This window comes from Geotrypetes seraphini, chromosome 5, assembly GCF_902459505.1.
Source record: "Geotrypetes seraphini chromosome 5, aGeoSer1.1, whole genome shotgun sequence".
Taxonomy (NCBI): Eukaryota; Metazoa; Chordata; class Amphibia; order Gymnophiona; family Dermophiidae; genus Geotrypetes; species Geotrypetes seraphini.
In genome coordinates this window covers 152,595,032-152,616,446 of record NC_047088.1, presented here as the reverse complement: position 1 = coordinate 152,616,446, position 21,415 = coordinate 152,595,032, and the positions used below count along the sequence as shown (strand labels likewise).

General features: G+C 45.8%; 1 protein-coding gene across 3 annotated transcripts in view; it reads right to left on the bottom strand.

Annotated features, from left to right (window-relative positions):
- Nucleotides 1-21,415, bottom strand: part of ALS2 (alsin Rho guanine nucleotide exchange factor ALS2) — a 242,257-nt gene that overhangs the window by 28,179 nt on the left and 192,663 nt on the right. For all 3 annotated transcript variants that reach the window (XM_033944890.1, XM_033944888.1, XM_033944891.1), the window contains exons 26-28: nucleotides 18,403-18,520; nucleotides 13,736-13,893; nucleotides 6,517-6,639 (exon numbers count right to left, since the gene is read on the bottom strand). In XM_033944890.1, coding sequence (XP_033800781.1) covers nucleotides 6,517-6,639; nucleotides 13,736-13,893; nucleotides 18,403-18,520 — 399 coding nt within the window. The remainder of the gene's footprint in view (nucleotides 1-6,516; nucleotides 6,640-13,735; nucleotides 13,894-18,402; nucleotides 18,521-21,415) is intronic.

Here is a 21,415-nt window from a genome sequence, read left to right as displayed (position 1 = left end):
TATAGATGTCTTCTGAATACAATGCTGAAGATTCTGCCGATGAGGAAATCACACTTCTAGTAGAGTGTGCTTTGACGGATACTGGCAATCGCTTTCCACTTCTGATATAGGCTGAAGAAATGGCCATACAGATCCATTTTGAAATGGTTGCTTTTGAGGCTGGTCAGCCTTTATAGGCAGCTACTACCAATACAAAAAGATGATCCAACAGTCGAAATTAATTCGTAACCGCCAGATACTGCAGTAATACTCTGTGCACATCCAACAATTTTAACATCTTATCACTCTTCCTCGATACCAAGTGAAGGAAGGCAAGCATGCTTCTTAGTTGATATGGAAGCTGGAAACCACTTTCGGTAAGAAAGATGGAACTGTGCACAGGATCATGCCTGAATCCAAAATTCTGAGGAAGGGGTCTCTGCATAATGAAGCCTGCAGTTCCAACACTCTCTGGGCTGGGGTAATCGCCATCAAAAATACCATTTTGATTGTTAAAATCCATAAGGGAAGCTTGCTCTAGATCAGGGGTAGGGAACTCCGGTCCTTGAGAGCCATATTCCAGTCAGGTTTTCCCCAATCAATATGCATTGAAAGCAGTGCATGCAAATAGATCTCATGCATATTCATTGGGGAAATCCTGAAAACCCAACTAGAATATGGCTCTCGGGGACCGGAGTTCCCTACCCCTGCTCTAGATGTTCATAGGGCACTCTAGCCAGCACCTGTAGTACCAGATTAAGATTCAATGCTGGAAAACATTGCTCACACAATGTCAAAATGATTAACCATCATACACTCTCTCACCCATTTCTTATCTCATCAAATAATCATCACACACCATTTATTTGTATCCAAAAATTGTGCCGACAGGGGAGGGAAAAATATAATATTTCAATAGCTTTAAAGCAGGAGGTTAAAGGTCACACCAGCCCGTGCTCACAAGCTGCAATGAGTCTTTACTCACCCTTCTGCTATTCCTGCTCAAAGATCAAACCTCCTTTTCATCCTCCATCAATACCCTCCCCCAAAGTGTCGAAATTCCCTCAATGATAATTTCAGACCCAAAACTCACTCATTTTGCTATATACACTTTAAAGAGTAATAAAAAAAAATTGCTATACCGTCCTAAATGCATAATCTATCAATAGTAAGGACCCTACACACCGAGTACTCAGTTCCACACTGGGCGATACCTTACACACATTACTCTCCCTCAGTCACACCACCTCACTAGTATCTCAATCGCTCTCTATTCAAAGATTTTAAATGTAGCACGCCACAAGCAAGGGTCCAAGAGATCATAAATTTACAAAACCAGGTTGTCATCCAAGATCAATGAATGGGTATCAATTCATGAAGTAATCAAAGATGAAGCCTGTGGCAGGGTGTTCAAAGTCTTTAGCTGCTTCCTCCTTATTATTTCTTATTATTTCCAAACTGGACTACTGCAATTCTCTTCTAATTAATATAACTCAAAAAGAAAATAGACGTCTCCAAATTATCCAAAATACAGCAATCAAACTAATTCATAACGCAAAGAAATTTGACCATGTCACCCCCTTATTAATTAAATCACACTGGCTTCCTATAACCCATAGAATTACGTTTAAAATTTTATTTCTGGTTTACAAAACTTTAACCTTCAGTGAACCTCAATATATTGCAAAAATGATTGTCCCACACAAAACTTTACGTTCTCTTAGATCCTCTTCATCACAATTGCTCTCAGTCCCTTCATTAAAAGTCATAGGCACTAGACGAAATGATATATTTTCTGTAAAAGCCCCCACATTGTGGAACTCCCTTCCAAATTTCATTAAAAACGAAACTGACCTTGTTGCATTTAAGAAAATTTTAAAAACTTACCTATTTCAAGACGCGTTTGACATATGAAATACCACCTTTTAAGGTCCAATATTCTTCCCAACCCATTATTACCCGATGTGCTTTCCCTTTGATGTCAATTTCTAACAAAGAACAAGATTGTAACTTTTCCCCTTTCTTCCCACCCCCTCCTGTTCGTCTAATTTTGTCTGTCTTATGAGTGACTACTGTAAATTAATTGTATTACCACATTCTGATGGTTTTTAACACTGTACATCGCTTAGATATTATTATAAGCGATTCATCAAATAAAGGTCAAACTTGAAACTTGAAACTTATCAAAAGTGAGCCACCGACCACAGGAAAAAACCTTGAGAATAGCTGGGTACAGCAACATGAAGTGGATCTTGTGGTCATATATTTGTTAACAAAGAGGAGAGAACTGGTGTCTTTTCTCCAAAAGCGCTGCTGAATAATCGTGGAATATTTTTATTGGTTCTTCAAAGCATAGATCATCTCGCTTTGATTTATATTTCTATAGAAGAGCCACTTTGTGTGCATAATTGTGAAATCTTTACAATAACTACTCGTGGTCTCTTGACAGCTATCCAGTTTTCTCCCCAATCGATGTGCCCTTTCAAGCCACAGGGCCTCCACCACCTCAGGCAGGGGCAACTCTTACTGTAGCCATTGTTCCAATGTTGGAATCAGCTGGGCCTCAGGAGGCCAATGAATTGGAGATTACTGTGGGAGCAATTCTAAATCCTCAAGATTTTCTGACTGCATCCACAGTTGCTCGCGCAATGCCTTCACCTCTGATGAAGTCAAATTCGGTGTTTCTTCAACCGAGGCCACACGGTCCTCTAAATCTCCTGTTTGATGAGAGAGATATCTTCAACATTAAATATTCCAAATTGGAAATTTGTCAACACAACTGCGCCAAACGAGGGTCCAGCGCTTGCACCACTCCTGAGTTAAGCTCGGTAATCACAAAAGAAAATGCTTCCTTACCATGTGCAGATGACATTTTATCCTTTGACCCTCTGCTCTTATACTTTTCTTTTCGTGTCATCTTAGCACTCATGTTTGACTTCAATATCAAAATAAATTTGTCCATATATAATTGAAAGGCACTAGACCTAGCAAATATAGATTAATGCGTCTGAGACCCTGGAGCTAAGCAGATACACGTCCTACCAAGATCACCACATCACATGATTCCTGTTTTCTATCTTTTAACCAGTTCTTAATCCACAATAGGGATTTATCTCTTATCCCATGGCTTTCTAATTTCCTCAGGAATCACAATGTTTGCATGAATTCTGTTGCTTATGTTTCTTTATAAAATAGTGTGAGCATCTTTGTGTCTTTACAAATTTGTGCCTACTTGCCTTAAAAGCTAAGCACCCTTTTATAAAAATTAAAGTCAAAATGACCTGTATAAAGTGTCCTAGTTTAAAAGACTAATTTTGAATGATGTAGAGCAGGGGTGCCCAATAGGTCGATCGCAATCGACGGGTAGCTCACCAAGGTAAAGTGAGTCGATCACCCAGGACTCACTTTGCCTTGGCGATCTATCGGGCCGATCAGTCTTCCTCTCCCCGACGTCAATTCTGCCGTCTGAGAGGAAGTTCAGGCCAGCCAATCACTGCCTGGCTGGGCGGAACGTCCTCTCCGACGGCAGAATTGACGTCGGGGAGAGGAATGCTGGTCGGCCTGAAGCAGGGAGAGCATGGGGCGGTGTCAGCGTTGGCGTTGGCTTTGGGGCCTGTTATCCATTGGTGGCGGTTTGGGTCCTGTTCCCCGATGGCAGCGGCAGTGGCTTGGGGAAGGGCAGGGAGAAAGAAAAAAGGGGGCAGGCAGGGAGATAGAAGGAAAGAAGAGAAACAGAAAAAAAGAAAGGGGGCATGAAGAGAGAAAGAAAGAAAGGTCAGGGAGAGAGGAAGAAAAAGTTGGGGGAGGGAATGAGGTGTGGAGGAGAGGAAGCATACAGGCTGAAAGAAAGATTGGATGCACAGTCAGAAGAAGAAAGTGCAACCAGACAAGGTAGGAAAAATGATTTTATTTTAAATTTAGTGATCAAAATGTGTCTGAATTTATATCTGCTGTCTATATTTTACAATATAGTCCCCTTTTACTAAACCGCAATACTGGTTTTTAGCGCAGGGAGCCTATGAGCGTCGAGAGCAGCGCTGGGCATTCAGCGCAGCTCCCTGCGCTAAAAACTGCTATTGTGGTTTAGTAAAAAGGGAGGGGGGTGGGTATTTGTCTATTTTTGTATGGCTGTTACTGAGGTGATAGTGCATAGAGTCATCTGCTTTGACCTCTTTGAAAAAACCCCGGAATAGGAATGATAATTAACAATTCTATGCGTACAGTGTGCGTTGTGTTTTTTAAAAATTTTATTGTTGGTAGATCATTTTGACTTGGTCATTTTAAAAGTAGCTCGCGAGTCAAAAAAGTGTGGGCACCCCTGATGTAGAGCAAGTTCTTATATTTCAAACCTCTAAAGATTTGGTAAAAGGAAGACAGCCAAAACCACAAAGAATAGGACTGAGCATGTTTCAGAACACTCATTAAAAAGGGAGAGATGCATCCTACAAAACACACCTGGGCAGATTTAATGGTCTGAGTCTGAACTGCAAACAAATACCAAGCCATATTAATTTTGCAAGTTATAGCATTTCTGTCTTCATCGATTCTTACATGATGAAAAAAATTTACAGTGTACTCAAATCTACGTCTGAAACACTAAATCACTTCAAAACTATCACATATGAAAACCTCACCAAGATACTAAACTCCATCAATCCTTCAGGCTCCATCCAAGATCCCTGCCCATCGCACTTCCTAGTAGCTGCAAAAAACATCTTCATAAGCTCAATCATTCCTCTTATAAACACCTCCTTACAAAAGGGCTCAATCCCCTCAAACTGAAAATCAGCTATCATCAGACCAATTCTTAAACCCCCCCCACAATTGACCCGATGTCCCCAGCAACTTCAGGCCAGTCTCCGACCTGCCCTCTATCTCCAAGATCCTGGAAAAAACTGTACTTAACCAATTCCTCTCCTACATCAACAAACAGGAAGCCCTATCCACCTATCAATCAGGATTCAGGAAATTCCACAGCACGGAAACCGTTCTACTTGACATTATCGATAACTGTTGGAAACTCATGGACAAGGGAAACGATGTCCTATTGGTGCTACTTGATCTCAGCGCAGTTTTTGACATCATTGACCATCCCCCTCCTCATCACATGATTTTCTGAGATTGGCATCTGTGATATTGCATTACACTGGTTCACCTCCTTCTTAAGCAACATAACCCAACTGCTGGGCTCCACCCTGTCAAAACAGAAATCAATCAAATACAGGGTACCCCAGGGAGTCCTCCTATCCCCTCTCCTATTCAACCTCTACATAAAACCTGTCCTTGATATAGTCCATAAACACCAAATACAGATATACTCCTTTGTTTATGACATCCAACTACACCTCCCTCTAGGAAAGGGACGTGACTCCCAAATCACAAAACTCCATAACTGTCTCTCCGAAATCAAAAAACTGGTTGACCACGAATAAACTGCAACTAAATGCTTTAAAAACAGAACTCCTTTGGATCCACAAAGAGTACTGCACCTATACCCATCCTTCCCTCATCTGGAAAACCACAACCTTAATTGCGAAAGATCAAGTACACAGCCTGGGGATACTTCTCGATGCAAATCTTTCGCTCTCATGCCACATCTCTCAAGTAGTTTCCCCTCATTCTACTATCTCCGTCAGCTATGGAAAATAAGAGGCTTTTTCTCAGAAACCACCTTTACCCAACTTCTCTATGCTTTCGTCTTATCCTGTATGGACTACTGCAACATACTATTCAATGAACTGACAGCAAAAAAATCTCCAACACCTACAATGGGTACAAAACACAGCGATTAGACTCCTAAAAAACTTTCATACTCAAGACTACATCTCAGAAGCACTGTCATCAACCCATTGGCTACCCATCACCAAATCCTGTATCTTCAAGGGCTTAGTAATAGCATACAAGTCCTTACACAACTTGGTGCCCAACTCCATATCAGCCAAACTTCCTCCATACACCCCAAACAGACCACTCTGCTCCCAGGAGGAAACACCCAGATGCACCCTCCAACTCCAAACTGTCAGACATCGTTCCTACTCCCACTTTATACCTAGCTAGTAGAATCAACTTTCCCCCCACATCAGGTCCCTTAATGGGCTCCTGAACTTCAGGAGAGCAATAAAAACCTACCTCTTCCCAAAACTACCACCTATGTAAATTAACTGAAGAGATCAACTGTATGTTAACTTAAAATGATCAGATTGTTTACTAATTTTGACCCTCTATATATATTAAACCAAGACGACCAAAGATTGCTGTACACATGTAAATTCTCAATCTGTCTGTCTACATGTTAGGCTTATTAACTAAAATATTACCAGATTGTACGCTAACTTTGATCCTCAAGATAACCTAAGACTACTGTATACATGTAAACTCACAATCTGTTTGTCTATGCATTATGTTTGTTAACTTGTAACCCATTCTGGGCTTGTCGGGGAGGATGGGATATAAAATGAACCAAATAAATTAATATTGTCTCTCAGGACCAATGCATAGTTCTGTTAAGAGGATGCAAATATGCTTCTTTAACCTTACCCTGGCTCTGGAGACTCTGACCCAGATTCTGTCCTCCCACTACAAAGAGGCTTCCGTTCTGGTGTCTTCAGAGCAGTTGGATTGATCGTGCTGCCTTCTTCGGGAAGATCAGGAAACAAAAACCTATGGGGTAAGTACATTATGCTGTAACAGAAAAATATATATCCTGTCCAAAAAGCACAGTTACTTACCGTAACAGGTGTTATCCAGGGACAGCAGGCATATATTCTCACATGTGGGGTGATGTCATCTACGGAGCCCCAGCGCGGATAGCTTTTCAAGCAAACTTGATTGAAGTTTCAAGTTTGCTATGCTGCACCACGCATGTGCATGCCTTCTAGCCCACTAGAGGGCGCATCCTCACCTCGTGATCCTCAGTTCCATAGCCAGCAAAGAAGCCATCCCCGGGGAGGAGGGTGGGTTGTGAGAATATATGCCTGCTGTCCCTGGATAACACCTGTTACGGTAAGTAACTGTGCTTTATCCCAGGACAAGCAGGCATGATATTCTCACATGTGGGTGACCTCCAAGCCAACCAAAAAAGGGTAGGTGGGAGGATGGCAATTTAGGAAAACAGATTACGCAAAACCGACTGGCCAAACCGGCCGTCGCTTCTGGACAACGTATCCAGACAGTAGTGGGAGGTGAAAGTATGAACCGAAGACCAAGTGGCAGCCTTACAGATGTCCTCCACCGGAGTAGACCGGAGGAAAGAGACAGAAGCTGCCATCGCTCGGATTTTATGTCCCGTAACCCGACCATGCAGCGCGAGACCAGCCTGAGCGTAGCAAAAAGAAATACAAGCAGCCAACCAGTTAGACAAGGTGCGCTTGGAAACAGGACGTCCTAACCTATTAGGGTCGAAGGACAAAAATAATTGAGGAACCTTCCGATGAGACTGAGTGCGTTGAAGATAAAAAGCCAACGCCCTCTTACAGTCAAGCGTGTGGAGCGCCACCTCGCCAGGATGCGTATGGGGCTTCGGAAAGAACACCGGAAGAACAATGGACTGATTGAGGTGGAAATCAGACACAACCTTCGGCAAAAATTTAGGATGAGTGCGAAGAACCACCTTGTCATGATGAAACACCGTAAAAGGTGGGTCCGCAACCAAAGCCTGCAACTCACTAACTCGCCTAGCTGAGGTGAGTGCAATCAGAAAAATCACCTTCCAAGTGAGAAACTTAAGATGAGATTTGTCAATAGGCTCAAAAGGAGGCTTCATCAACTGAGCCAAAACCACATTAAGATCCCAAACTACAGGAGGGGGTTTCAGAGGGGGATGAACATTCACCAGACCCCGCATGAAACGAGTCACCAGAGGATGAAGAGAGAGAGACCGACTCTCAAGATGCCGATGGAACGCCGCAACAGCACTAAGATGAACACGAATGGAAGTCGTCTTCAGCCCAGACTTGGACAAATGTAACAAATATTCCAGAACCGAAGACACCGGAGCCGAACTCAGATCCAGACGGTGCGAAGAACACCAGGATGAAAATCTGGTCCATTTCTGGGCATAACAAAGCCAAGTCGAGACTTTGCGCGAGGCTTCCAAAACCTCCCTGACAGACTGTGAAACCGAAACCGAAGTCAAGGGGAAAGGAACCAAGCCGTCAGATGTAAGGACTGAAGATTGGGATGCAACAGCGAACCCCGACTCTGAGACAGCAGAGAGGGAAAGACAGGCAGAAGCAGAGGCTCCCTGACACTGAGTTGAAGGAGCAGGGAGAACCAGTGCTGACGAGGCCAACGAGGCGCAATGAGAATCATAGTGGCTCTGGACGATTTGAGATGAACCAGCATCCTCAAGATCAGAGGGAAAGGAGGAAACGCATAAAGGAACCTCCCCCCCCCTGTCGAGAAGAAAGGCATCGGCCTCTAGACGGTCCAGGGAGTACATCCGAGAACAATAGAGGGGCAGTTTGTGAGTCTCCGGGGAGGCAAACAGATCCACCTGAGGAGTCCCCCAGCGGTCGAAAATCTCGTGCAGAACTCGGGAGTTTAGTGACCACTCGTGCGGCTGGAGAAGACGACTGAGTTTGTCGGCCAGACAATTCTTCTCCCCCTGAATGTAAACCGCCCGCAGGAAGATGTTCTGGGAGACCGCCCATTCCCAAAGGCGCAGGGCTTCCCGGCACAGGGGCCAGGAGCCCGTCCCCCCTTGCTTGTTCACATAGTACATTGCCACCTGGTTGTCCGTCCGCACGAGGACTACCTGATCGTGCAGCAGGTGGCAAAAAGCTCGAGCGGCCAGAAAAATGGCACGAAGCTCCAACACATTGATGTGACAAAGACGGTCCTCCGCTGACCATAGACCTTGAGTCCGCAGACCGTCGAGATGAGCCCCCCACGCGTACTCCGAGGAGTCCGTGGTCAGGACCTTGCTATGCGGAGGGACGAGAAAGAGCAAACCCCCGGAAAGATTGGAAGAGTTGGTCCACCAACGGAGCGAGCATCTCAAGGAAGGAGTCACTGTTACAGGAAAGGACAGCGGGTCCCGATCTTGACGCCACTGGGAGGCCAAGGTCCACTGAGGGAGCCTCAGGTGCAATCGGGCGAACGGTGTGACATGAACCGTCGACGCCATGTGGCCCAGTAGAATCATCAGGCGGTGCGCCGAGACAGAGCGCTGCAGCGAAATCTGACGGCACAGTTGAAGTAGAGCCTCCGCCCTCGGAGGGGGGAGGAACGCACGAAGGTGAACCGTGTCCAGCACGGCCCTGATAAACTGAAGGGATTGAGCAGGGCACAGCTGCGATTTGGGAAAGTTCACTTCGAACCCCAGACGTTGAAGGAAGATGATAGTCTGTTGGGTCGCTAAGATAACCCCCTCCCTGGATGATGCCTTGATCAGCCAATCGTCCAGGTAGGGGAAGACCTGTAGCCCCTGAGATCTCAGGGCAGCCGCGACTACCACCATACACTTCGTGAAGACTCGAAGCGACGACGCCAGCCCGAAAGGGAGGACCCGATACTGAAGGTGCAACTCCCCCACCTGGAACCGTAAGAACTTGCGGAAGGCAGGATGCACCGGAACATGAGTATACACTTCCTTCAAGTCTAGGGAGCACATCCAATCCCCGTCCTGCAACAGAGGGTAGAGAACCGGAAGCGACAACATACGGAACTTCTCTCGGACCAGGAACTTGTTGAGCTTCCGGAGGTCCAAAATGGGGCGTAAGTCCCCGGTCTTCTTTGGGACCAAAAAGTAACGGGAGTAAAACCCACGCCCCCGTTGGTTTGGGGGGACCGGCTCCACCGCCCGAAGGCTCAACAAGGCCCTTGCCTCCGAGAGGAGAAGAGGAAGCTGGGTTCGACTGTAAGGAGAGGCCCCTGGCGGTTGTTCCGGCGGCGTGGTTGAGAAGTTCAGCGAGTAACCCTCGGAGATGAGACGGAGCACCCAAGCGTCTGACGTGATCATAGCCCAGGCTGAATGAAAGGCCCGCAGCCGGCCCCTGATGGGCAGGGGGTCCGGCGAAAGTGCGGAGGGGGCCTGCCCCATCCGCTCATCATGTCAAAAAGACGGCGCCGGCTTAGACGCCCCTTGCGCCTGAGGTTTTTGTTGGCCCGCTCTGCCCTGCTGCTGGGGGCGCCGGGGCGGGGGCCTAGAGAATGCCGGCGTAGACTTTTGAGGGTATCGCAGCGGTGGAGGTCTAAACGGCTTCTGCGGCGGCACCCGGGGTTTAGGACGGACCAAGGAGGCGATGGAGCGCTCATGTTCGGACAGGCGTTTGGTCGCCACCACCAGGGACTCATCGAACAATTCCGACCCAACACATGGCAGATTAGCCAGGCGCTCCTGCAAGTTCGGGTCCATATCAACCGTCCGGAGCCATGCGAGACGGCGTATCGCTACCGCAAAGGCTGAGACCCTGGAGGCCAACTCAAATGCGTCGTAAATGGCATGAAAAAGGTATAGACGCAGCTGTGACAAGTTGGCCATAAAAGTACCAAAGTCCCCCTTATGGGAATCCGGCATGACCCCATGATAACGGGGTAACGCCTTCACCATCTGCCTCAGGTAGGATGAAAAAGTGAACGCATAATTTAGGACCCTGGCCGCCATCATGGAATTGGAGTAGAGGCGGCGACCAAACTTGTCCAGGGTCCGCCCTTCCCGTCCGGGAGGCACCGCAGCCGAGACCCTAGAAGGCTGAGACTTTTTTAACACCGACTCCACCAGCAAGGACTGGTGAGACAGTTGTGCTTTCTCGAAGCCCTTGCACGGGATGGTACGGTACTTCGACTCCATCTTCGACGGAACTGCTGTGACTGTAAGAGGGGAGTCCAAATTTCTCAGGAAGGTCTGATGGAGGACTTTATTGAGAGGCAGACGAGGAGTCTCCCTCGGGGGAGAAGGCAAGTCCTGCTCCTCCAAAAATTCCTTCGTATATTGAGAACCGGATACCAGATCCAGGTCCAAAGCCCTCCCCATATCAAGCACAAATCTCGAAAAGGAGGAGGGTTTGGAAGGCGGGGAGGGAGATCGAGAAGCCCGCGCCGCCCAAAAAGAAAGGGAAGCCTCACGGGAATACCGAGGTTCCCTACCAGTGCCCGACCCCGAACCCCACGACGCCGCACCAAGCGACCTCGACGGGGTCGGGGACCGCCTATGCCCCGAGAAACCCCTATGGGAGGTCCCCGGGGTACGAGGCACCGAGGCCCGCCCCTTCCGTCTCGGCGAGGAGTCTCTCGATAACCCTCCCTCGGAGGAACGGAAAAGCCTTGGGTTGTCGAGGCGGAGCTCTGAGACACGTAGCGTCTCAGCCCCGGTCGGCGAGAAGCGACCGCGTCTCCGAGGAGAAGCCCGAGGTCGTTTGGGCTTCTTCGGCCGACGCTTCGCCCGAGGCCGACCCGAGGGCGAGGAGCCCCGGGAGGACCTCGACGAGGAAGAAGTGGAAGAGATCCTCCTAACCCTACGCACCTTGTCCCGCGGCCGCACACTCCGCTCAGGCTGGTCAACCGAGGTTGAGGGCAAGGTCGGGGTCGAGGCCGGAATCACCCCGGGGGCCGAAGCCGAGGGAACCGAGACCGAGGCCGGCTGCAGGTGCGCGAGGGCACCGGACAGCTCCGAAGCAATGAGTGCACGGAGTAAATCCTGAAAAACAGGAACTCCCATCATAGCCGGTAGGTCCGGGGCCGGCGGGTGCTCCCTCGAGGGCGACCTCGGTCTCGAGTATTCCCGCGGGGCACCCGACTTCGACGCTCGGGGCGGGGCCGAGGATGACCCACCCGCCCCCGTCGATGAGCCCTAGGATGGCTTCTTCGAGGCTGGAACAGAAGAAGGAAGTGAGGACTTACCCACCGTCGACTTCGGGGTCGAGGACGCAGGCTTAGACGAAGCGGGCTGTCGGGGCAAGGTCGAGGGAGTCGAGGCCGAGGTCAAGGCCGGGGCCGAAGCCGAGGCCGACGTCGAGGCCTTCCCTGCCGCGGGGTCCACAGCAAAGAGCTCCGCCATTCGGGCACGACGGCGGCGGAGAGCTCTCGTCTGAAACGTCGAGCACCTGGTACAGGAGTCAGTCGGGTGCTCAGGACCTAGGCACAATAAGCACCACCGGTGGGGATCGGTAATTGAAAGCAACCGATCGCACCGGGTGCACTTTTTAAAGCCCGTCAAGGGACGGGACATGAACTAAAAAATGGCCGGGAACGAACGAGGTCCCGCGGCCGCGGCTACCGGGAGCCCCCGGAGCCGAACAAACAACTTTTTTTTTTTTTTTTCGACGATAACCAATACATGAACGAATGAAAACAACAAATCAAGCACAGCGACCGAGAAAACACTCTCAGCCACGGTGTCAGAAGGCAAAAGATATAGAGCACAATTTCCACAGGGCTTCTGGCTCCGCGGAAAAAACTGAACTGAGGACCACGAGGTGAGGATGCACCCTCTAGTGGGCTAGAAGGCATGCACATGCGTGGTGCAGCATAGCAAACTTGAAACTTCAATCAAGTTTGCTTGAAAAGCTGTCCGCGCTGGGGCTCCGTAGATGACGTCACCCCACATGTGAGAATATCATGCCTGCTTGTCCTGGGATAAACAGCTTTAACTGTAGAAAGGTCTTTATTAGAGTCTCAAGTTGCCATATTGTTAAATTGGCTGAACATTTCAGCATTGAGCCTCATGTTTCCCATTCCAATTATAAACAAACAGGCCATTACATAGAGCAGAAATAAAAAATAAAAAAATAGGGGAGACCACTCATACTACTACTATTAATTATTTCTATAGTGCAAATAGACATATAAAGCACTATATAAGTTACTTAATATGCAGGTACTTTGAATATAGTGGACTCGCAATCTAAGTTTTTGTACCTGGTACAATGGAGGGTTAAGTGCCCAGGGTCACAAATACCTGTAATGAAAATTGAACCCAGTTCCCCAGATTTTCAGCCTACTGCACTAACCATTAGGCTACTCCTCCACATTAAGGAAACTCTTAAGAACAAAAATATGCATATACTAAAGGGCATAAATAAGCATATGCTATGAGACATCTAAATCTCTCAAAAAGTGTTAACAAGGTATAAGAGGCAAGGATTTTAGAGTGGAAAAAGTTCTGAAACAAAGGTAGATATGGTACATTCAGAAATAGAAAAAAAAAACAAAAAACAACTTGCTTCATAGAAAGAGTGGAAACCCATAATCTCTCAAAAGAGCCAAAAACAGTAACAGAATTCTAGAAAGCAATAGGCAAGCTGAAATCGTGGTAAGGAACTGGATATCAGACAAAGTTGACATGAAATGATAAAGGAAATGTTTTGAACATCCTGTTTTCAGTACAGTTTTTGTCAGTGGTGACTTTGCCAATCATACCAGGTTTTCAACCCAGAACTTGTGTAAAACATTCTTCCTTCCCCACTGTAGCTGGAATGGAAGGAGCACATTTTTAAATTTAATTTTACAAAAATCTGCATTATGCAAATTACCAGGCCAAAAACACCCCAAGATAACATTAAACCCCATAACAAATTGCAAATATCATTAGCCCACATTATGCAGAAGGAAACAAAGAAAATGTTTAACAAGTAATTTTTTATTTAAAGAAAATTAAGACTGATTTTTAGAGCATTGCATCATCACTAATTTGGATTAAAATATCAGTACAATCAAGATGATTATATCCATGGCAAAAGAGTGATATCACAGTACAGCCAATAGAAATTAGCAGTAGGTATGACACTCATCAGTAGCACATGACAGTATTACCCACCTCACCAGCTGGAAGATGCGTTTCAGGTAAGACTTGATCTCTCTCACTGCCTCCTGCAATAATCGCCGATTGGCTCCCACACCCACATAAGTCATTCTGTATACTGCTACCAAAGTCTCCATAAGCCTCCCCAAGGGGTGCAGAGGGGTGTCACAGGCCTGTGCAGAAGTGGCAAAGCCATTATCAATGAGAGACACAATCATGCAGTATCAGGAAATGTTTGAAATAGTTTTCAAGTACTACTGAATAAAATTACAATTCTAGCTTCCTCTGAGTACAATTAGTCTAATCCAGTGTTCTTCAACCTTTTTACACCCGTGGACCGGCAGAAATAAAAGAATTATTTTGTGGACCGGCAAACTAATAGGACTAAAATTTAAAAACCCCGTTTATGCTCCATCTCTGCGAGCTCGGTCCCCGCAAACCATCTGATCCCATCTGCACAAGCCGCAATTATGATTTTATATTGAACGTATTTTATTAAAGTATAAAAAGAAACAATATTCTGAACAATTGTGATTTTATAAATACAAATATACAGAGCACGGACCAACAAAACCCCTGTCTCCCCTCCCCTTCACATATATCCCCTCTACTATCAAGAAAACTGAACAAGCCAAGTTCATAGAAATATCATGCTAACAGAATACTGCAGTCCCCAGTTATGTCTCTAGCAGGATATATATTTCAAATCTGATATATTCTAATCACAAAATAGAAATAAAATTATTTGTTTCTACCTTTTGTTGTCTCTGGTTTCTGCTTTCATCTTCTTTTCACTCTCTTCCTTCCAGCGTCTGCCCTCTCTGTCTCTTTAATCCAGCATCTGCCCCTTCTATCTACTGTCTGACCTCTCCCCCTTCCATATGGTATTTGTCTTCTTTCTATGCCCCTCTCCCCTTTCCATCCAGCCTATGCCCCTCTCTGCTTTTTACACAATTCACTCCAGCTTCACTGCTCTCTTCATTTTTATCTCTCCTACACCAGATCTAGCATCTTTGTCCCTCTCAATTTCTCTGCTGACCTGCCTTCCCATCTCATTCCTATCTCTCCCCTTCCCTTCCTCTAATCTCCCTGCAAGCTGTTTCCTTCCTTTTTTCTTCTCCCTTCCCTCCTTCCCCTGTCCAGCAGTAACTCTCTTCCTTTTCCTTTCCCTCCTCCCCTCCCAGCAGCATCTCTCCTTCTCCCTCCCTCCAGGTCCAGTAGCAGCTGTCCCTTTTCCCTCCTTGCCCAGCAGCTTCCCAGACTCCTTTCCCTCCTCCCCTCCCAGCAGCATCTCTCCTTCTCCCTCTCCAGGTCCAGTAGCAGCTGTCCCTTTTTCCCCCTTACCCAGCAGCTTCCCAGACTCCTTTCCCTCCCCCCTCCCAGCAGCATCTCTCCTTCTCCCTATCCAGGTCCAGTAGCAGCTGTCCCTTTTTCCCCTTGCCCAGCAGCTTCTCAGACTCCTTTCCCTCCTCCCCTCCCAGCAGCATCTCTCCTTCTCCCTCTCCAGGTCCAGTAGCAGCTGTCCCTTTTTCCCCCTTACCCAGCAGCTTCCCAGACTCCTTTCCCTCCCCCCTCCCAGCAGCATCTCTCCTTCTCCCTATCCAGGTCCAGTAGCAGCTGTCCCTTTTTCCCCTTGCCCAGCAGCTTCCAAGACTCCTTTCCCTCCTCCCCTCCCAGCAGCATCTCTCCTTCTCCCTCTCCAGGTCCAGTAGCAGCTGTCCCTTTTTTTTTTTCACCAGCAGCTTTCTCCCCTCCCAGCAACTCTCCTTACTTGCCAGCGCTGCGATTCAGTAAGGCAGCCTCCGGTCCTTTGTTGGGTCGCACCGCCTCTGAGGAAAGCGGAAGTTGCATCATCAGAGGCCGCCCGACTCAGCAAAAGCTCCAAGGCTTCCTTCCTGAATCGCTGCGCTTGTAAAGAGAGCCGCTGGGAGGGAAGAAAGCACAGTCTGAGGCTCCCCATTATCTCTCCGGCCCTGCGCTCCTCGATCTTGCCGGTCCTGTGCGGACCGGCAGGAAATTGAAGAAGTTGATCTCGCCGGTCCTGTGTGGACCAGCAGGAATTTTCTGCGGACCGGCATCGGTCCGCGGACCAGCGGTTGAAGAACTGTGGTCTAATCTACTCTAATCAGTAGTCTTATATGCCGCTATTTTCAATTCAGATTCAGAATGGATTACAAGAGCCATACATTAAGGGAAGCACATATACTTAAAAACTATTGCACAAAGAGATAAAATATCAAGAATTACATTTATCAAAAAAGTGAGTCTTTAAAACTTTACAAAATATAAGCATTCAGGCTTATTTTTAAAAGAGGACTGTTTTACATCTGAACTACCTGATAAGAAACAATCATACTAGTTGACTCTTCCTAATTACTCTAAAACCAGTTGGAAACTGAAGTTTAAAGCTAATAAAATTAGCTGGAATACATAAAAGAGATGTTAATTGTTCTGGATCATCCTATATAATAAAACGCTAGCCGCGCATGCACACTCCTACTTGTGTGCTTCCGTTTTCCCTGATCTGTGAGATGTAGGTCTGTAACCGCAGGAGTGCGCATGCGCGCCTAGGGTTCTTTTCAGTTCGTCTTCTTCTTCGCCCCCCCCCACACACACACACCCGAATCCCCGTTGAGCCTCCCACCACGGTCTGACCCTCCCATCCGACTTTCCCTTCTCGCGGTCTGGCCGGCTCCCTTAGTCCCTTGCCGCCGCCGCCACCCCCTTCCCTTCCCGCGGTCGACAAACCTCCTGGCTCCAGCAGCGGCCGCAGCACTGTAAACATGCTGCTTTGCGGCCTTTACTGCCCTGATTTGCTCTGCTGCGTCTCTGATGATGTGATCAGGGACACGGAAGAGCAAATCAGGGCAGTAGAGGCCGCAAAGCAGCGTGTTTACAGTGCTGCGGCCGCTGCTGGAGCCAGGAGGTTTGTCGACCGCGGGAAGGGAAGGGGGTGGCGGCGGTGGCGGCAAGGGACTAGGGGAGCTGGCCAGACTGTGGAGATGGCGTGCATCTTCAACAGTGTGTAGGCGGGAGGCGCGTGAAGGAGTTTTAGCTCAGAGGAACGGCTGGAGGGTGCTGCAGGTGGTCCATGCAGGTAAAAATTCTCACAGGAGGGGAAAGGGGGCTGCTTCGGGGGGAGGGGTGTGCTGGGAGGCAGATCGTTTTGCTTAGGGGGGGAAGACAGAAGGGGGCCACGGAGAGACAGGGAGGAACTGGAGGGGGAGAGGGAAAGGGACCTGCTTTGGGGGAGGGGTGTGCTTGGAGGCAGACAGCTTTGCTTGGGGGGGAGACAGAAAGGGGGCCACGGAGAGACAGTCAGGGAGGAATTGGAGGGGGAGAGGGAAAGGGGGCTGCTTTGGGGTAGGTGTGTGCTGGGAGGCAGATCGTTTTGCTTAGGGGGGAACACAGAAGGAGGCCCACGGACAGACAGTCAGGGAGGAACTGGAGGGGGAGAGGGAAAGGGGGCTGCTTTCTAGCACGCGTTAATGTAATGGACTTAAACACTAGTTACCATATAAAGAAGTGTGCCGCAAACTTGTTGAAGCTGCAGCACATTATACTTGGGGCCATGGCTGGAGGGCCTCCAGACATGTGTGGAAATTGACCTGATGACATCACATGCATGCGCGGAAGCCCTCCAGATAGGTCCTGAGCTTGCTAACCCTGGGAGGAGATGTGTAGAGGAGAGGCACTGGCCGACTGCATACACATTCTGTAGGTAGTCGGCTGGCGCCTTTCATCCTCGTGGCACACCCTGAATCTCACTGCGGCACACATTTTGCGATACATTGATATAAAGCCTTATGTACTAGACATGATACCTTAAACTTAATCCTGTATCTAATTGGAAGTCAGTACAATTTGAGCAAAAGAGGTGAAGACCTTTCAAATTTTCTAACTGAAAACACTAGTCTAGCAGCTGTATTTTGAAATAACTAATCTGGTAGGAACCTTTTCAAATATTCTACAGTAAATAGAATTGATTAATCCAAATATGGCAATTATATCGACTAACAAAGTACTTGAAAAATGGATTGTGACAAGATAGATCTTATAACTCTCAGTTGTCAAAGACGGAAAAAGAAATTTTTTGAGAGCATTTTCATATGATGATTTAATTCTAAATCATAATCTAGGATTACATCCAAGATTCTAGATGCATAATCTATTCTCAAAACGTCACCAGATATTAACTTTATTTCATTTATACAGATAGTCATTAGTATTTAAGGATTAAAATAAGAACATAACTGTAAATAAGAGAACAAATGTAGATATGTTAACACTGGATATTATTTGTTCAGATTATACTTAGTGGATTATTATGACTGCATAAGAATATGTGTATGCACCACAAGAAAAAAGTATGTAATTTTCAAAGCTATTACCTCAAATAAAACAATGTTTTACCTACACAAGAGAGCTTTTACAAAAGTGTGTCTGCTACGCAGGTAAAAGTAAATGCATGGAGCCCGTCCTCTTTAATCTGCATCAAATATCAGGTATAAAATTACTCTGGAATAATTTTCAAATCAAATTATGTACACTTTTCAACTCAAAAGATGCCACATACTTTTCACTTACAAAATTACCCCTCTATTGCTTATGATGCTGCAGTACATACAGGGCTTCCTGCCTGTAGGTGTTTGCAGATGGATGGTGGTAGACAGCATTCTTACCTTTAGTAAATATTTTTTGATGCTCTCATATTTCTCCAGAGTGAAGGGGCCCACATGTTGAGGAATGAACTCCAAGCTTTCCAGCGTCTGGCTGTGTAAGCGGCTCAGCTGTTCTGGACTGCAGCATGAGAAACAGACATATAATTATGTAATGTAATTTATTTCTTATATACCGCTACATCCGTTAGGTTCTAAGCGGTTTGAAGAAAATATACATTAAGATTATAAATGAGAAGTAAGAAGGTACTTAAAAATTCCCTTACTGTCCCGAAGGCTCACAATCTAACTAAAGTACCTGGAAATTAATAAAGAAGAGAAAATAAAGATGGTTGAAAAAAGAAAAATTCTATGTGAATTTATAGGATGGAAATTAAACTGACAGTGAAGAACTGTATGAAAAATACATATGGAATGCAGTTAGAGAGGGTAGGTTACAATCTATTTATGGTATTTGTTTAATTGGACGGTGTTAAGGTGGGTAATTTGGGGGAAGGTTATCTGAAGGTAGGTGAATCTTCTGGAGGTAAAAGAGGAGGGGTTAAGATATTTGGATGAATTTTTTGAAAAGCAGGGTTTTGATTTCTTTTCTGAATGTTTTGAAGTTGTCTGATATTGTCATAAGATTGGAGATGGAATGGTTGATTTTTGCTGCTTGTGTTGCCAGAAGGTTGTCAAACATTTTCTTGCGATGTGTGCCTTTGAGTGGGGGGAAGGCGAAAGGGTTCGAGGTTCTTCTGTGTCTTGAGGTGGAGATTTGGTTTAAGCGGTTGTTTAGATAGGAGGGGGAAGAGCCGTGTAATGCTTTGAATATCAGGCAGTAGAATTTGAATTGGATTCGTGCTTGTATGGGTAGCCAGTGAGAGTCTAAGAAGGCAGTTGTTATGTGATCATATTTTTTGAGTGAGTAGATCAATCTGAGGGCGGTGTTTTGTATGGTCTGGAGTTGTTTTATCATAGTGGCTGGACAAGGAAGATATAGGGAGTTGCAATAATCCAGCAGACCTAAGACTAGGGATTGGACGATTAGTCTAAATTGTGCTTGGTCAAAGAATTTTCTGATTTTACGGAGATTTCTCATGGTTAGAAAAGCTTTCTGGGTTGTTTTGTTGATCTGGGGCTGCATTGTGCAACATCTGTCTATCGTAACTCATTAAATTATCTGTAATAGTTTCACATTCAACAGTACCTTACATTCAAACACTATATTGTATGTATAATTACAATGCCCTAAGAGCATGCTCAGTAATTGTATGTTGTAAAATCCTGACCAAGGACAATATTTATTTATTTAATTCAATTTATATCCCAACCTCCCCCAGAGAGCTCAGAACGGGTTACAAGGTAACATACATAATAATTACATAAAAAATACACAGAAAACTAAGGCAATACAGGCTACAGTGATATTTGTCTAATAACAGTTTTTCATCCTGATTTATAACATACAGATAAGCACAGACACTTGGCTAGGACCCAGACATTTAGGAAGGGCTCATCTGATGTGCTTCAGCATTTGCCTTAATCCAGCCTGGCATTGAGTGATATGTCCAGCAATTGAGTATAGATGTGAGAATAGATAGGGCTATATTACCACATATTGCTCATGTGAGCCTTGCCTTCCAAACCAATAGCCCAGGCTCTTGCCTCCATATTACCTTTCCCAGCATTTGACATGTTGTGGCAGAAGCATCAGGTGCTTGATCCATTATGGCTGCTGCTTGCTCTGATGCTGACCACCAGTGTCACAAGCCCTTCAGAAGTCAAAAGCCAGAACCTCTCCTTATTGTTGATCTCATGAATTGTAACATCAGTGGGGAGTAGGCTTGGGACCATGAACTTTGAACATATGGTGCCAGTGATCAGCATAAAAGCTCCTGCTGCTTTCTTATCAAATGTAACACCTTTGCTTATACTGTCTCTTAAGATGTTTTATTGAATATTATATTTGATATTTTAAGTAGCATACTATGCCATACTATGTACTATTAAAATATTTTTACTACTGTAAGGGAAGGTTAGATTCTTACCTCAATAATTTTCTTTCTAGTAGAAAAACATACGAGTCTCGATTCAGTGGGTTATTCACCTCTACTTGCTCTGCCTCCTGTACCAGTGGGCTGTGCTGCAGCTCCTCAGTTAGTACCAAAGCAATAAAAGAAGAAAAATAAAAAAAGAGGTTCATGGGGAACTCCCAAAAACCAATTTGTTCTGCTCTTGAACAAATACAATTAAAGAACACAATAAGAACAAACATCAAACAAGGTGGACTCGAACAAGCCACCTACCTGAGTGCAAATGGCACTAATTTATTTATTCAATCAATTTTGTATACTGTTCTTCCAGGGGAGCTCAGAACAGTTTATATGAATTTATTCAGGTACTCAAGCATTTTTCCCTGTCTGTCCCAGTGGGCTCACAATCTATCTAATATACCTGGGACAATGGGGGGATTAAGTAACTTGCCCAGGGTCACAAGGAGCAGGGTGGGATTGAACCCATAACCTCAGGGTGCTGAGGCTGTAGCTTTAACCAGAAATAGCTAAGAAGAAGAAAAAAAATTTAAATTGAATCAGGTTGGGCAGACTGGATGGACCATTCAGGTCTTTATCTGCCGTCATCTACTATGTTATGTTACATGTTACATTACATTAGTGATTTATTTTATTTAATTCTTTATTAAATTCATAATATTCACAAGCATAAATCTTGTTTCATATAATACAGAGAAGGAAACAATCCCAAATAAAATCTTTCCACATAAATGGTATAATTTTTTTTCTCTTCCTTAGACCACAATTTAGAGGAGTGGTAATCAGAATCTAATGGAGATAGAAAGGTATGACACATTCAAATGAAAAAGGCTTAATGGGCTGTCGGTTGTAATTCTAACTTGAAATCCATTCCTTGATCAGTCCTTAATGATCTTTTTAACTTTTAGAAAGTCCCTCAAATGGTCTGGAGAATAAAAATATATTTTATTCCCAAATACCTAACTAGGCATTTACAGAGATAT